At 33.5% G+C, this 18,046-nt stretch overlaps 1 protein-coding gene across 1 annotated transcript in view; it reads right to left on the bottom strand.

Moving 5' to 3' along the window:
* The window catches only part of LOC114336588 (uncharacterized), a 944,943-nt gene that overhangs the window by 151,169 nt on the left and 775,728 nt on the right, over positions 1-18,046 (bottom strand). Inside the window, exon 5 of the mRNA XM_050659329.1 lies at positions 17,150-17,411. Within this exon, the coding sequence (XP_050515286.1) occupies positions 17,150-17,411 (262 nt within the window). The remainder of the gene's footprint in view (positions 1-17,149; positions 17,412-18,046) is intronic.

Raw genomic sequence — 18,046 nt, 5'->3', positions numbered from 1 at the left:
CCGTAATTTCCGTAATTTATTATAATTTATTTTTATAAAGTATTCAATACTGAAACATATGATTTGAGTTTTCTGCTATAAATGCATTGTTACCAACTTTCGCTTGCATATAAGTTTCCCCCCCTTTCTTCTGAGAGGCATACCCCGCAACGAAGGTGTAGAACGTCGTTAACCTTCGGATGACCAAGCGGGGGAGATTGTGACCCCAGCGTAAGTTTTTCTTTAATAAATTCAAAAGTATTTTTAATTTTTAACTCATTATTTTTTTATTTGACTTAAATGTCATTCTAGATATCCTCATATTTTGAAATAAAAAAAATCCCTATATTTTACGAATAAAAAATATATTCTGAAGTTGATGTTTAGTAAAATACCGTCTATTATGTATAATTCCAAGTAGTTTTACGCTAATAACGTCGACTTTGCAAAGTAACAAGACACTTATTCAACATGCACACTACACATGTCACTAATACTGATGTTGTGACTGGCTGAATGACATAAAGTCCATGCCATAAAAAAAATAAAAAAAAAACTTCATTTTTTTGTTAATTGTCATTTTTGACATTTTTGACCTGGGGTCATTCCCCCCCCCTTGGTCATCCGTGTAACAAAAAAAGGTCATCGGAAGGTTAATATCATATACAGAACTAGTATATTACCTAAATAATGGCTTCTATCAACATTCGTGATTATACCGAAAATAGAAACGCCAGATAATGTTGTGAACACCGTACCATCACTCTAATGTGCCTTATACTCAAAGTATTTCTAAAGTTTATTCATCCTAGAATATATATAAAAAGTTAGAACAAGATATTGGACAAACTCAGTTCGGATTTAGAAATACTCAAGGAACCAGAAAAGCATTACAAACAGTAAATGTGCTAAAACAGAGATTGTTAGATGTAAACCAGGACATCTATGTCTGCTTGCTAGATTATAGCATGGCATTGAATAGGGTGAAACATAATCCGTTAATAAAACTACTAAGAACAAAGAACATCGACACAGTGGATATAAGAATAATAAATAATCTGTATTATGAACAAGAAGCTGTCTCAATAATATATAATTTATAAACTAATAAAATCAAAATCAAAAGAGGTGTTAGACAGGTCTTGTCGTCATCATTGTTTAATGCATACTCAAAGGAAATATTCAAAAAAGCATTAGAAGATGAAATAGGAGGCATTAAAATAAATGGCTTATCCCTATGTGAAATTAGACATGCTGATGATACAATATTAATAGCACAAAATATTACACAACTACAAAGAATTTTAGATAAGGTTGTTGAAACGAGTGAATAATTTGGTCTGTCGCTAAACATACAGAAAACAAAATTCACGGTTATATCAAAGAAAAATAATAGAAGCATCAAACTACACTTGAATATTAAGACGAAAGAACGAGTTCAGAATTATAACTATTTAGGAAAAAATATTAATGAAACAAACGATTATACCAAAGAACTCAGAGTTAGAATAGAAAAGGCTAGAAGTGCATTCAGTAATATGAAACAAATATTATGCAGTAGAGACAATATCCTAAATCTTAGACAACGAGTACTAAAGTGTTATGTATTTTCTGTTATTTTGTATGGTGTGGAGACATGGACTCTTAATAAACAATGTATTAATAGATTGGAAGCATTTGACATGTGGGCATATCGAAGATGCTGAGAATCTCCTGGACAGACAGAATAACCAATGAAGAAGTACTAAGAAGAATAGAGAACAGCAAGGAGGTACTAGATTCCATCAAAATAAGAAAACTGTAATATAGCCCAATAAATGACCGTTTTGGAGTGTAATTTCCAGGGGCAACTCCGAATTGCATGAAAATTTGGATTTAGGTTCTATACTTACCCTCCACTTCAAAGTTGAATTTGTGCCGTTGGTTGCTTTTACTTGGGGGGTGACATTTACCCCTTCTCGAGGGGTCAAAACCGCGTGTTTAAAATAAGGCCGGAAATGGATAAATTGACTTATTTTAAGCACCTTTTGTTCTATAAAGTTTTTTACGTAAGTCAATACTTTTCGAGTTATTCGCGATTTAAAATGTTGATTTTTCGACAAAAAAACTATGTTTTCAGACCGTTTTTCCCAAATAACTCAAAAAGTAAATATTTTATCGAAAAGAATATCTTTAGGTAAAATATAGCCTATAAAAAAACGAAAAAAATGGTGTACCAGTAAAGTCTACAAATTGAGTAGAAGAAAAGTTGTAGCCCATTAAAAATACGTTCTTATTCGTCTAATTCCAAATCGAATAATTCAATGCGAAATCACCGAAGAGAGAAGCGTTTTTCGGGAAAACCTTATTAACATTTTGAAAGTATCGAAAAAAAGCTTATTATTTGTTTTTTACACAAGTTTACAGCATCAAAAATAAACGAGTTACACTGAAAAAAAAAAGTTGGTCCTTTTTTTTGGTAAAAAAAGTCGTGAAAACCTCCCTCTATTTAGCACCCTAAATGAAATTAATCGTTTGGCTTTACCATCTATTTTAACTGTATGTGTATTGTTTATATGATCTGTAAGTTTTATTGGTTTGAAGTGCTTATTTTAAAAACATTTGGTTTTAAAAAAAAATTTTTCTAAAAATTTTTTAAAAATTAAATTTTTTCAAATTAACTTAAAAAGTATTAGTGATAAGAAAAATCTTAAAGAGTAAAAAAATGTAGGTTTTGCTATTATAAATATGCTAGTTTATTTTGTTTCTCCGTAAGACAAAAATTGGTTAAGATACGGCTGTTCAAAATTTGCATAATCTCGTGATTAGTGACCCATTCAAGCTTTCTCAATTATACCCCTTTAAAAAAAACACTTTAAACCGGTGAGACTGACAGATCATATAAAAAATAGATAGGTAAGTAAATTTTTTGTAAAGCGGTAGCGATTAATTTCATTTGGGGAGCTAAACACGGCGAGATTTTCATGATATTTTACAAAAAAAGGCTAACTTTATTTTGAGTGTAACTCGTTTATTTTTAATGCTAAAACTTTTATTAACAATTAAATCAAAGCTTTTTATAAAAAATTTTAAATGGGTTTTTCCCGAAAAGTGCTTAATTTTTCGTTGATTTCACCTTGAAATATTCGATTTGGAATTAGACGAATAAGAACGTATTTTTCATGAGCTACAACTTTGTTTTTATTTAATTGATAGACTTTACTGATACACCATTTTTTGGGTTTTTTATAAGCTACAATTTTACTAAGAATATTTTTTTCGATAGAATATTTACTTTTTGAGTTATTTGCGAAAAATCGTGTGAAAACGTAGTTTTTTTGTCGAAAAATCAATATTTTCAATGGTAAATAACTCGAAAATTATTGACTTACGTAAAAAACTCTATAGAACAAAAGTTGCTTAAAATCAGTCAATTTATCCATTTCCGGTCTTACCTTGAACGTATGTTTTTTCACCCCCGAGAAGGGGTGACTGTCACCCCCCAAGTAAAAGCAACCAACAGTGCAATTTCAACTTTGAAGTGGAGGGTAAGTAGAACCTAAATCCAAATTTTCTTGCAATTCGGAGTTGCCCCTGAAAATTACACGGTATCGCCGAATTTCCCGTTCATTTACTGGGCTAATACTTGGGTCATATAACACGTGGTGACAGATATGAACTCCGAAAATTAATAATGCAGGAAAGATTCAAGGAAGGCGCAGCATAGGTAAAAGGAAAATGTCCTGGCTGAGAAATTCCAGAGAATGGTTTGAATGCAGCTCAACTAAACTTTTTCGGGCTGTAGTGTCAAAAGTTAGAATAGCAATGATGCTTGCCAACTTTCGTCGCGAAAATGGCACGTAAAGAAGAAGATGGTTTAATGCAATTATAAACTTATGTGAAAAGAAATCGGTCAACTTAAAAATTTGGTCATTTTTGATGTCTCATATTTCCTAAACCTGTTGGCCGATTTAAGTGATTTTTTGAACATGTTATAGCCTGATTCTTTAGCAATACCACTGTAATATTATTGTTGCTAATAACGTAAATGTTCACTGTATACCGGGTGTACCAATCAAGCTGTGTTTTTTTCTCAAAGTTCGCATCACCCTGTGGAATATTCTAGCATTTATAAAATACTTAAATTAAAACCCAACTATAGCCTCAGGTTTTCTTAACATTCTTTTTTTTGATTGATTCGTTTATGTTGGATAACGAAAAAAGTTAGGTACAGTGGAACCTCGATAACTCGGATTAATCGGGACCGCGACCGATCCGGGATATCGAAAGTCCGGGTTAGCCGGAGAGCATTGTAAAAATTAATAAAATACGGTATACTTATAGATAAAGTCCGTAATAATTAAAATAACATGAAATATATATGCACAGTACACATCTAACTTACCTATTATAGTTTTATATTGTATAGAGTATAGTATAAACAGTATAGATAGAGTATTGTTCATTTCTAAGTAAAAAAAACTCAGTCAGTTTCGGTTGTGTCAATTTCGTCTGCCATCGGAACGATGTTATGTTATTTAAGAACAGTGGCTCTTTCATTGTTTAAAGTTTAAAAGACCGTTGTTCTAAAAATAATTTTTTAAAAGACATTTGAAAATAAATAAAGGAATAAAGGTGCCTGTTGTTTGCGATAGCCCGATAATGGATAATGATCATCGCTCTGCCGCCGCTGCCGCCGTGTGCCATGAGTAATTTTTACCGTATAGTTCAAATTACACGAATACACATTATCTCTCAAATATTATATTATGGTCCAAGCCAAGTTTTATCAATGAAACTCGATATTTTTAAGACATCACAGAAGCGGCTACAGATAAAATGTTTTAACATAATACATACACTTTTATTGTTAAAATGTTTGTCTGATGAAAATCGGTCCGGGTTAGCCGGACTTCCGGGTTATCGGGGGCCGACTTATCGAGGTTCCAATGTACTTTAACAACTAGACATGTTCTTCATCAATACACGGTGTTTCTAAATAAGTCCGACAAACTTTAAGGGGTAATTCTGCATGAAAAAATAATGACAGTTGGCTTTATAAACGTATGTCCGCAAATGTTTCGTTTCCGAGATACGGGATGTTGAATTTTTCTTACACACTGACGAAATATTTTATTGCTTTAAAACCAGTTGAGTTATGCCAATGGAATTTGGTGGGTTTTAAGACGTAGTTATTGCACATTTTTTAACATACAATTAAGAATTTAATATTTACCATTAGCGCGCATACGTGTAATATGACCGATGATATTACCCTTATGCACGCTAATGGTGAATATAAAATTCTTAATTTTATGTCAAGAAATCCGTAATAAATATCTCTTAAAACCTACCAAATATCATTTGCATATCTCAACTGGTTTTAAAGCAATAAATAAATCGTCAGTTTGTAAGAAAAATTTCAACATCCCGTATCTTGGAAACGAAACATTTGAGGACATACTTCTATAAAGCCAACTGTAATTATTTTTTCATGCACAATTACCTCTTAAAGTTTGTCGCACTTATTTAGAAACACCGTATATTGATAAAGAACATGTCTGGTTGTTATAGTACCTAACTTTTTTATTATCCAACATAAACGAATGAGTCAAAAACAGAATGTTAAGAAAACCTGAGGCTATGGTTAGGTTTTCATTTTAGTATTTTATAAATGATAGAATATTCCACAGGGTGATGCGAACTTTGAGAAAAAAACACAGTTTGATTGGTACACCCGGTATACAATGAAAATTTACCTATTTACCAACATTGTTATCACAGTGGTATTGATAAAGAATGAGGCTATAAAATGTTCAAAAAATCACTTAAATCGGTTAACAGGTTTAGGAAATATGAGACATCAAATATGACCACATTTTTAAGTGGGCCGATTTCTATGCACGTAAGTTTAGTTTCATGTTTTTTATGATGTTACTAATAATGGATTTAGAGCAAATATTTTATAGGTCAACAATAGATTATTCTAAAACATAATGTGTTACTAAGCATGCACCGATATTAATTTCTATTATCTATGTAATTTAAACAATCTGTAAACAAAACCGCATGTGCTAATATTATCCACCGCTAATTTTCTGACTATATGATCAAAATATAATTACATATTTTATAAAACCAAATTTTCAACCACGAACACCGACCACAAAAACACTAATTATTTAATAATTCAATACTGTTACCGCTAACGGCTATACACGTTTTCAAGTTTAGGTCTCACCAATTTGAATATTTTGTCGAAAACATAAACCAGATATTTTTATCTGGGTCATTTATTTTCTGTTTTATTTGTGATGCCTAACCATTACATACAGATATATCCAAAAGATTGGATTATTGGAATATTTTCTTTTTTTGATTTCTATATTATAAACCCTTCTGAATATGTAGTTGTATCATTTCGTGGGGTTCAGTGGAGGCTGTTCTTCAGAGAGAATGGAAACACCAAATAGTAATGCGAGAATTTATTAATGAGACCTACACCCAGGGAGAACTTTGAGTATTGACTTATGACTTATTCGCGTTTCAGTTGAAGACTCTAATGATACTACATATTGATTGAAGTTAAAGGCACCTCTGACCTGGTTGAAGTGATTCTTGAGAATGATTCTAAATGTGTATACTTTCTCAGCGGTGGAAAATATATTTGATCATCAAATTAAATAATGCAATTGCCCGAACGATTGTTTACAATTTACAATTCGTGAACTAAATTAGAAACCCGTACATGTATTATACCATAACAAATTGGCTCATGTTATATACGGGGTGATAAAAATATACTGTTCACTATCGAATATGAATTCTGAATATTTGTTATTGGACATACTGCCCGCCGGCCAATCTGGCCCAAGTGTCAGTGCTCAAAGTTTACAATAATCCTGATGCATTAGTTTACAAAGATAGGTTAATATAATGTGTGATGTCAAGACACTAGTCTTTGAACAAATAATACTTCTCCAACTGCAACACCTTAGGTAATAAATCAAAGTCAAGGTTAGGAAATGAAATGAAAGTAAATGCAAGGTATTGAGTGGGATATATGTTTCAAAGTGTAACGTGTTGTATTATAATTGTATTATTTTATTATTATTATCGAATTGTATTACTAGTATTAAAAGTTTTATTATTAATGTTATCGAATTGTACTAGGAGCTCTCGGACTATTTTTACGTAGATATATTTAATTGTATTTTATGTCATCCAAACAACTAGGATTTATTGTTCCTGCTGAATCTCGATAATTATGTTTTGTAACATACTCCGTGTTGTATTACCTCAAGTAAACATATTATGTAGGTTAATAATGAAAGGTCGTGTTTTATAAACACGAGAAATAAAAATATTTAATTTTAGAAGAAGATTTTAGATTTGATTATTAGAGGGTTGTACTATTATTTAATTTATTGTTTCTATTATTATAGCGTTGTGTGTATGTGTTTATGAATTAATTATATTGGTCTACCTTTTGTATTATTCTTCTTGTGAGTATTCTTCTTTCATAATTGAAGTATTAAGTTTTCAACCCTGTAGTTGTATACAGGGGTTGAAGAAAATGTAAAATAATCTAATACAGTTATTAGATTCCTTGGGCCGAGTGAAAAATTCCTCCAACTGCAGCGTCATAGCTGATTTGAAAAAAAATATTCTAATTCCATAATCCCAAGTTCCGTTTGTTTATTTCCATCATGTAAACAATCTATTTTGGTGTTAAATTTGCAGGTCCTCAAACCGAGTGGGATTCGAATTACCACCCTAAGCCTACCTCCTAACATCATCCGACCCGACTTAGTTTTCAACCCTTAAGGCCAATCCCTATCTAGTTTGCATACTTTCCTGAAAAATTTTGCATCAGGCACCGCATTCTTTTGTCGCTCACGGTGGTTGTAAGTCACCTGAGTCCATTGTTTGTTTCTTCTACCTTGTTGAACTTGCTGTGCTCCTCTGTTTCTTTGTTTTCTATTCTTATTTTAATAAGTCCTTCTTTCATATGTTTCATGTTTTTTCTTATTTGTATGGTTTTCATAATGATTCCTCCTCTTATAATTGTGTCTGTCATATTTTCTATTTTTATTCTTGTAAGTTTTCTGCTTATTTTCGCTTGTAATCATGTAAGTTTGATCCCGATACGTCCTTGTATCACGACGTCTATCTTTTGTTTTTCTGTAAATTTTATCGCGGTACATCTTCGTGTCACGTTTTCCTTGGCGTTAGTGCTGTTGCAGTTTTGTTTCTGTATGTTTCTCTTCTTTTTTCAGAGTTATTGTTATAATCTTTCTGTGTTACATTGTTTTCTTCTTTCCGTCGATCGACGTTTTGTTTTGTATTGTATTTGTGTCCGTTTGGTACACCTCTTCTGCTCCCTTATACCTACTGCCATTCGGTACCTGCGGGAGTCTTTTGTTTTGTTGGGACAAGTGTTTTGTCATTCTTTGCCCATGTAGTAATGTATTTGTGTCCGTTTGGTACGGTACACCTCTTCTGCTCCGCTACCTACTGTCCTTCGGCTTCTGCTGGATTCTTTTGTTTGGTTGGGACGAGTGTTTTGTCACTCTTTGCCCACGTAGTTGCCCCTGATTAGGAGCTGAATTGTACTGTATTGTACGATGGTTATCGTATTATGACCTGTCTGTTGAGGATTGGATTCCTTTCTTTGTGTCGCTCCTGACACTATCCATCCTCGTTTCGTGTTTTGAGTGGGTAGGCCGTTACTTCCTCGGTCGATATCTTCCTCGTATATGTAACTGTATTCTTTGGTAGTACTAAAGCCTCTGTTTTTCTTATAATGCTTCCTGTTTATAAAGTTGTTCCAATTCGCACATTTCTAAGTATTTTTATTATTTCCTTATTTAATTCAACAAACTGTCGACGATATCGAATCTGCAGTTTTTCTATTTACAACCTATGACACTGACCTAATTGTAATATTGTCTGCTGTTATGTAATGCAGCTCCTGTTTTGTGACATTGACTTAATTATGTGTAAGGTTGTGGTAGAACACGTAAATATTATTGCAGCAGAAATTATTTTTATTTTACATGCATTGAAATAATTGTGTACTGTTTTTCATTTATTTATATAAGTATTTTGAATTTTAATTCAAGCGGCTATTTAAATTAAATTCAGTCTAATTATTAAAAAAATGTTTGGTAAATGTATATAGCTACGTTAAATATAAATATATAATATATGAGATTGCTTTGTAGAATTATGAAAGTTTTACGTATTTGATTTTAATTCAAGTGACTATTTATGTTTTGAACTATTTGTATCGTTTTTTTTTACCAAATTTTCAATTAATATAAATATGTACTAAATATTTTTAGAGATACATTACGCTAATATAAAATTGAAATTCTTTGCCACGATGTTCTAGTAAAATTATAAAATGAACTACAAATGAAATATTTAATATGTATACGGTTTTCTTTATAAAATTTTCAATTAATATAAATATGTACTAAATATTTTTAGAGATAAGTACCGTTGGTTATTATTATATAAAATTTTTCTGTATAATTTAAATAGTTTAGGTTTAAATATAAGTTTCGATATACTATACGTGAAAGTTGGAGAAATAGTAACTTATTCAAAAACTTACGGTTTTTTTTTCTTTTTATCTTGGACGCTGAGGCTCTCCTGATTCTGGTTCGGCCCTGCGGCTGTGGTTTGGCTCTGCGGCTCTGGTTCGGCTCTTGGCTCTGGTTCGGCTCTGCTCTAGTTCGGCTCTGGGCTCTGGTTCGGCTCTTGGCTCTGGTACGGCTCTTGGCTCTGGTTCGGCTCTTGGCTCTAGTTCGGCTCTTGGCTCTAGTTCGGCTCTTGGCTCTGGTTCGGCTCTTGGCTTTGGTTTGGTAGATCCTTTGCTTGTTTCTCCTGTTCTCCCGGGTCTAGTGATCCCTCTCTGCTACTGGGTGTTGTTGGTGTGGACTGTATAGTATATAGGTATCTTGAATCTTCTTAGTTCCTCGAAGTTTTTTTTTCCTAATAAGGACCATCTATAATTTCGTGGGGCTCAGTGGAGGCTGTTCTTCAGAGAGAATGGAAACACCAAATAGTAATGCGATAATTTATTAATGAGACCTACACCCCGGAAAACTTTGAGTACTGACTTATAACTTACTCGCGTTTCAGTTTAAGACTCTAATGATACTACATATTGATTGAAGTTAAAGGCACCTCTGGCCTGGTTGAAGTGATTCTTGAGAATGATTCTAAATGTGTATATTTTCTCAGCGGTGGCACTTAGTATTGGTGTCAAGTCACGGGCTGAGTATATTTACAAATATTGAGAACAAAGAAATATATTTGATCATCAAATTAAATAATGCAATTGCCCGAATTATTGTTTACAATTTACAATTCGTGAACTAAATTAGAAACCCGTACATGTATTATACCATAACAAATTGGCTCATGTGATATACGGGGTGATAAAAATATACTGTTTAATATCGAATATGAATTCTGAATATTTGTTATTGGACAGTAGTTAAACATCATTTTGCTTCAATTCTCATCAATACTAAATAAATCTCAAAACCAGACGTAATGCAAAAAAAATTAATCCCTGGGAGTGAAACACTTACAATATACTACTGACATTTAAGAATAAATTAGAAAATTAGTATAGATAAAAATAATTTTTAATAAAACTAATAATCCGTATTTCCTCCATTGGCCTGTATGCATGCCAGTAGGCGATCTGACATGCTGCCGAATTACTGGTCGAGCTGGGCTTGAGTAATCCTCTCCCATTCTTCACGAGCAGCATCTTTTAGTTCTCGAAGTGTAATAGTTAGGGGTATTTTTTCGCTTCTGGATGCATGTTTTGATAATGTTCCAAGAATATTCAATGACGTTCATATCAGGGGAATTCGAATGCCACTGTAATGTGGATACTCCTTCTTCCAGAAAATTTTGTACTGCTGCTGATCGATGAGGAGGTGCGTTGTAATGATATGATGCCACAGCTGGCGATTGGGACCGGTCGACCGTAGATGATCAAAGAAGTATCCGTGTTGGCGCATCCCCTCTGAACGAAAACTAAGGAGAAGTGGCACGGAGAGCGTATTTAAGACGAGGAGGAGATTCATAAAATCAGTTATTCTTAACGTATTGAATTCAGAATAGCTCATTGGCAGAGATGCACCGGGTTGAGATGCTATTCTGCCTAGGTAGGCGCCGCAGTATTGACGTGGCGCTCCACCGAAATCGTTATCGCAGTGAGCGGTAGTATCGATGGACTGAAATGCGATGTCTCTGAGTCTGAATGTGTAGATAGATTGATTCCATGTTATTATGCAGGGTGTTTCATTGAGAAACGGAAATACTTGAATGGTAAATAAAGGTCACTGAGGCAGTTCTAGATATACCACATTTATTGCTTCACCGATTTTAATAGCCAAGTTACAGGGTGTTTTATCGATTTTGTCCATTTCTTTCTGGACACTAACTTTAGAACCACCCTGTATATTTTTTTTATTTGAAGGGTACAGGCAAAGAGGGTGCTATGTCAAAATAATAAGTTTCGAGAAGAATGGTTTTAAAGGTTAAGACTCTCTGGTGTTTGTTTATTATTTATGCACTGACGAAAACTCGTTTATTTACTAAAGTACCCCGCACAAACCTTATGGAAATTAGGTCCCAGTGGATTTCGTTCATACTTTGGGAAAAAACTCTTTGAAACATCCTGATAAAAAGTTCTCGTGGGCACAACTCAATCGTATGAAGGATTTTCAAGATATAGAGGCACAAACTCGGAAAATTATAAGATTTACTGGGTATTCTAATTCCCTGAGTTACTGGTTATCTGGCAACATGTAGAAGTTTGGATCAAGGAAAAGTACTACTAGTCTAGGATTTCTTCCTGACTATCCAATGGCGACCTTTACTTTGAGCTTGACCTTCAACGGACGTCATCTTCTAGAGTTTCGAGGGTTTTCGGCAATAAATTGATAGAAACAGGTTACTCATGGGTTTTTGGGATCGCTAAACACGAATATGCCATCAGAATTGACCTCCGAAGGACGTGGTGGCTACGGCCACTGCAAGGGACGTCATCTTCTAGAGTTTCGATGGTTTTCAGCATTTAATTTATGCAAATGAATTACTGGAGGGTTTTTTGAGGTCGCTAAACACGAATATGCCACCAGAACCGACTCCCAGAGCACCTGGTTTTCAAGGTCAATGAAATGCGCTCCTGGAGTTTCGAGGGTTTCGAGACTACATTCATGCAAACGGATTAGTTATAGGTTTTTGGGGTTGCTAAACACGAATACGTGATCAGCACAGACACAGGAGCACCTGGCGCCTAAGACAGGTTATCTTCTGGAGTTAAAAACCTAAGAGTAATCCATTTGATTCCTTCGAAACTCCAGAAGATAACCTGTCTTAGGCACCAGGTGCTCCTGTGTCTGTGCTGATCACGTATTCGTGTTCAGCAACCCCAAAAACCTTCAACTAATCCGTTTGCATTAATGTAGTACCAAATACCCTCGAAACTCCAGAAGCCGCTTTCATTTACCTTGGAAACCAGGTGCTCCGGGAGTCGGTTCTGGTGACATATTCTTGTTTAGCGACCTCAAAAACCCTCCAGTAATTTATTTGCATCAATTAAATGCCGAAAACCATCTAAACTCTAGAAGATGACGTCCCTTGCAGTGGCCCTGGCCACCACGTTATCCAAAGGTCAATTCTGATGACATATCCGTGTTGAGCGGTCCAAAAAACCCATGAGTCAGTGGCGGCCGGTCAGGGTCGGCAGGGTCGGCAGTGCCGATCCACACATTTATATAGACAGATTTTTTAAATATTTTTATCTGTGAAGTAAAAAAAAATCTGTCAGGTAATACAGACTAAATTTTATTCATGGTTTTTAAAAGGATTTGAACAATCCGAGCGTTAAGTGATCCCTGCGCATAACAGACTTCTCAAAAAATGAATGATCCGAGCCATTCACCAGACTTTTCTGCTAGCCGTACCTAACTCATCCGTAGCACTCCGTAGCTTGATAATTTACGCGTAAAACTCAACGAAATAACAAGTCGATGAGCAAGTGAACATACATTCTCTCCGTAGGCAGGTACGGCATATTTAAATCTGCCGGTCGGTGTTTCATTTGGCATCGCCAGATCGCAATGGCAGAAATTGTCAAAAATATTCACGCCGTTTTACGTCGTTTAATTGATATTGTAATTTTTTTAAGTTGTCAGGAATTATAATTTAGTGGACATGATCGATCGAAGCATTTGTTAAAAATCAAAGTAATTATAGAGAAAATAATGAAATTGTTTTAGAAATATTTACTTTCTGATTCGAAGTGTATTCTTAATACAGAATGAACTAATACATATATCTAATCAAATAGTTACATTTTGAATAACGTTATTGAATCTGAGATTTAGAAAACCATTTGCTTTTCGCTGGAAGTAGATGAAACTTCTGATTGTCATGTCATTCACAATTATCAATTATTGTTGTTCGATACGCGTTACGTGGTAATATTTTTGAGAGGTTTTTAGGTTTTAGAGACGTGAGTAAAAGCAATAAGGCAGAATATATTTTTGGTGTTTTAAAGAACAGATTAAAATTTTTTGATATCAAAAATAAATTGGTAGGGCAAACTGGGGCAATCTTATGACGGCGTTGCTGTGATGTGTGGTGAATTGAATGGTCTCCAGTCAATAGTTAAAACTACATATTGCATCACAAGCTTTATTTACTCACTATTATGCGCATATAATGAATTTAGTTTTGCATGATACGTGTAAAAAAAAAGAATATCGTCTTTCCTTGCCAGTTTATCTCACCTAAACGGATTACTGCTTTAGAACAAATTTGTTTCGAAAAAAAGAGAAGGTAGTTTTAGTATCTGTAGCAGATTTTCATGAACAGCTTTTGGAAGTTTTTGTTTTTATTATCGAAGGCGACGATTTTGAAAGTGGCGATACCTCGATCCGTGAAGCAATCGGTTTGAGAACTTTGTTAAATAATTACTCTTTTAATATTCTTTTAAATATTTTTAAGACAGAGTTTGCCCAAGATATTCATTATTGTTCAAAATCAGTTAACTGACATTATTTATTAAAAAAAAAAATAGAATACGAAAGCAGGTGCAAAATCTCAGAGATTTTCGTAATGATAGTAGTTTCCAATATATACGCAGTGACATTTTGGATTCGCTTGATATTTCTGAGCCATCCCCAAAAAGACAACAACATGATAAATCTCTCGAAAAACGAGTAGGTATATCTTGAAATTTTGGATACCTACTAAATATGCAAATAGATACTCGTTTTTCGAATTTTGAAGATTTGCAAATTTTTGACCTCTTTGACGATTCAAAATTTAAAAGTTACCTTCGCCAAAGAATTTCCAAGATATTTATTATAACAAGTTAGGTACTTAAAAATTATGCCGATCCAAATATTTTCAGAAAGTGGGATAAGTTACAAAATATGTATGTATAATTCTATGTAGTAATGTACTGCAATTCATTATAACAAACTGTTCATCAATTTTCTTATCACCTCTACCACCAATTTCTGCCTCAAATAAACGGGATTTATCTTGTCTCAAAAGAATCAACACGTATTGTCGAAACATCATGAAACAAGAGAGAATGTCAAGTACATCAAATAAAAAAACAAAAAACAAAAAAATCTCCTATGATGATTTAAGCCTTTTAGTTTGATGGTATACCTATATGAGGAGACAAAAAAACCTTGCCGACCCTGTCTCCAAGGCCACGAGCCGCCACTGCCATGAGTAATCTGTTTACATCAATTTAATGCCGAAAACCCTCGAAACTCTAGAAGATGACGTCCGTTGAAGGTCAAGGTCAAAGTAAAGGTTGCCATTGGATAGCCAGGAAAAAATCCTAGACTACTGGTACCTTTCCTTGATCCAAACTTCTACATGTTGTCAGACAACCAGTAATTTAGGGAATTGGAATACCCAGTAAATCTTAGAATTTTCCGAGTTTGTGCCTCTTTATCTTGAAAATCCTTCATACTATCGAGTTGTGCCCATGAGAACCTTTTATCAGGATGCTCCAAAGAGTATTTTTCCAAAGTATAAACGAAATCCACTGGGACCTAATTTCCTTAAGGTTTGTGCGGGGTACTTTGCTGGAATTCCAGCGATGGCTTTTGCCTATGTGTACAACATGACATAGCACTTTTTTCGCCGGGCCCGCGCGAACCTGACACCTTCTTAGCCTGACTAGAGAAATTAAAATATGTTGTTATTCCTGACTGAACACATTCATAGCGGTGATTGATTTATAGAATGGTAGTCGAGATCGCTGGCTAATAGTAGCGACCAGAAACCCATTTTGTGGAAAAATTGACATAGCACCTTCTTTGCCTGTACCCCTCATTTGGTACACATATGTCTCATTTACAACCCAAAACATTCAACTACTAATCACAAAAAAAATCCAGGTCCGGACTAAAAAAAATTATAAATTCATTGTGATCTTGAAACAACACCCTGTATATTGAAATTTTCAAAATCTGTTTGCATATTTGAAAAGAGCACAAAAAACTAAGTCTGGTGGTTCTCTTAAATTTTTCGGCCACACAATTTAATGACTTTAATTTTGAAATTATATTGTTGTTTTTAAGAAATTTTACATTAAAAAGCAGGTATTATTAACTTCTAATAATAAACTATTAAAGCTAATGAACGACTACTCATTTTAAAAATAACCAATACTTATTTACTATATTATAACAACCCATTTACTAATCACAAGAAAAATCCAAGTCCTGATTAACAAAAACCATAAAGTAATTATGACCTTGAAACAACACCCTGTATATTGAAATTTTCAAAATCCGTTTGCACATTTGAAGCGAGCACAAAAACTGAATTTACAGGTTCGCTTTAATGTTTTGCGCAAAAACTTTAATAACTTATAATTCTGAAATAAAAACAATTGAAATTTTTTATAACTCTGAGATTAAAAAGCAGGTATTAGTAACTTTTAATAATAAGGTAATGACTAAATACTCATTTTAAACATAATCAATAATCATTTACTACATTGGAACGACCCATTTACTAATCAAAAGAAAAATCCAGGTCCGGATTAACAAAACAATATCAAGTAGGAATAGTCACCTCGAAAAAATAGCCTGTTTACTGAAACTTTTAAAATCCGTTTGAACATTTGAAAAGTGCACAAAAAATTAAGTTTAATGGCTCGCCCCTAATTTTTTGCGCATACAATTTAATGAAATTACATTTGAAATTATATCGAAATTTGTGTTAGGGTTCTCATAGTTCTGAGAACTCTTAAAATTTCGGCATAATTTCAAAATTAAAATCATTAAACGGTCTGCGCAAAAATTGGAAGCGAAACATTAAGCTTAGTTTTTTGTGCTTTTTTCAAATGTTCAAACGAACTGTAAAAATTTCGATATACAGGGTGTTGTTTCAAGGTCATTATTACTTTATATTTTTTTTTGTTAATCCGGACCTGGATTTTTGTTTTGGTTAGTATGTGGGTCGCTCCAATGTAGTAAATAATATTGATTATTTTTAAAATAGGTATTTAGTCATTAACTTTATTAATGTATTATTAAAACTTACTAATACTTGCTTTTTTATCCCAGAGTTCTAAAAAATTTCAATAGATTTAATTTCAAAATTATGAGTTATTTGTATTTTCTGCGTAAAAAATTGAATCCACCCTATAAACTCAGTTTTGTGCTCTTTTTAAAAGTGCAAACAAATTTTAAAAATTTCAATATACAGGGTGTTGTTTCAAGGTCATAATTACTTTATGTTTCTTTGTTAATCCGGACCTGGATTTTTTTATGATTAGTGAATGAGTCGCTTTAATGTAGTATTTAACTATTATTCACAGGGTGTTGCGAGCTTTTAGAAAAAAACGCAGTTTGATTCGTACACCCGGTATACAATGGAAGTTTACCTGTTTAGCAACAATATTATTAAAGCGATATTGTTAGAGAATAAGGCTATTATAACATATTAAAAAAATTACTTTAATCCGACAACACCTTTAGGAGATACGATTCATCAAGAATTACCCATTTTTTGGGGTGTCAGTTTTCCCTGACGCGTATTGTATATAGTAGTCCTTACAAGCGTCTAACGGTTTTTTTATATATGTACAACAAAAAGATAAACATGATCAACTTACCCGCAGAGGTATCTCTATTTCCTAGCACAGATGAAGGCCTTGGTCTAGGCCTATCTTCTTCAACTTCTATTTCTTTCTGCCTTTTATACAAATTGAAAACGGTAACTTCACACATAAACCTAGCCTTGCCGCCATAAAAGCTCCTCTCGTCTACTTCCACCTCAATTCCAGAGAAGGTTACTTGTGGCACCCTCTTTGAAGTTGATGGTGTTAACTTTGTCTGGCCTGCTGCTGGTAGAGTGCGTTTCATGCTTTCGTTTATCTGAAACAATAATTATTTTCAATGTAGCATTAGTAAGCCTAAAAACGATTATAGAAAAAGAAAACTAAATTATAAAACCTGTATATTTATACAGTATGTTGCAAATGTTTGGAATAAATTCGTTATTTCGTAAGCCAGCGACTTTTATGGAAAATTTCTGAAACAGGTCGATTTTTATTTTTAACACGTTGACGGACAGAACGTCTATAGACGTCTAATTTTTATTGATGTAATATGTAATATGACACAACGTCTACGAACGTTTTTAAAATAACGAGTTGTGACAAAAATCGATCTAAGTACATATCCATATAAAATGCGACATGACGTCCATGGTCGTCGTACACATGTTTACATAAATTGTTAAAAAATTCATTGATTTCATTAACTATAAGCACTAAAAGAAATTCAAGAATTTCTTTATTCTACATTACAAAATACAGTCACAACACTTGCTTATACATTTGACGCACTGTCCGTCAACGTGTTAATTTATGATTTTTTTACATATTATATACCATACTTGCGACGTCATCTATCTGTGCATGATGAGGTAATCGACGATTTTTTTAAATGAGAATTGATGTCGTGGGCTAGCTCATTTGAATGGTTATTCAATTATCTATTCAGTAATA

The sequence above is a fragment of the Diabrotica virgifera genome, chromosome 8, assembly GCF_917563875.1.
Source record: "Diabrotica virgifera virgifera chromosome 8, PGI_DIABVI_V3a".
NCBI classification, from domain to species: Eukaryota; Metazoa; Arthropoda; class Insecta; order Coleoptera; family Chrysomelidae; genus Diabrotica; species Diabrotica virgifera.
Note: the sequence above shows the minus strand (reverse complement) of the source record. Positions and strands in the feature narration are given on the sequence as shown.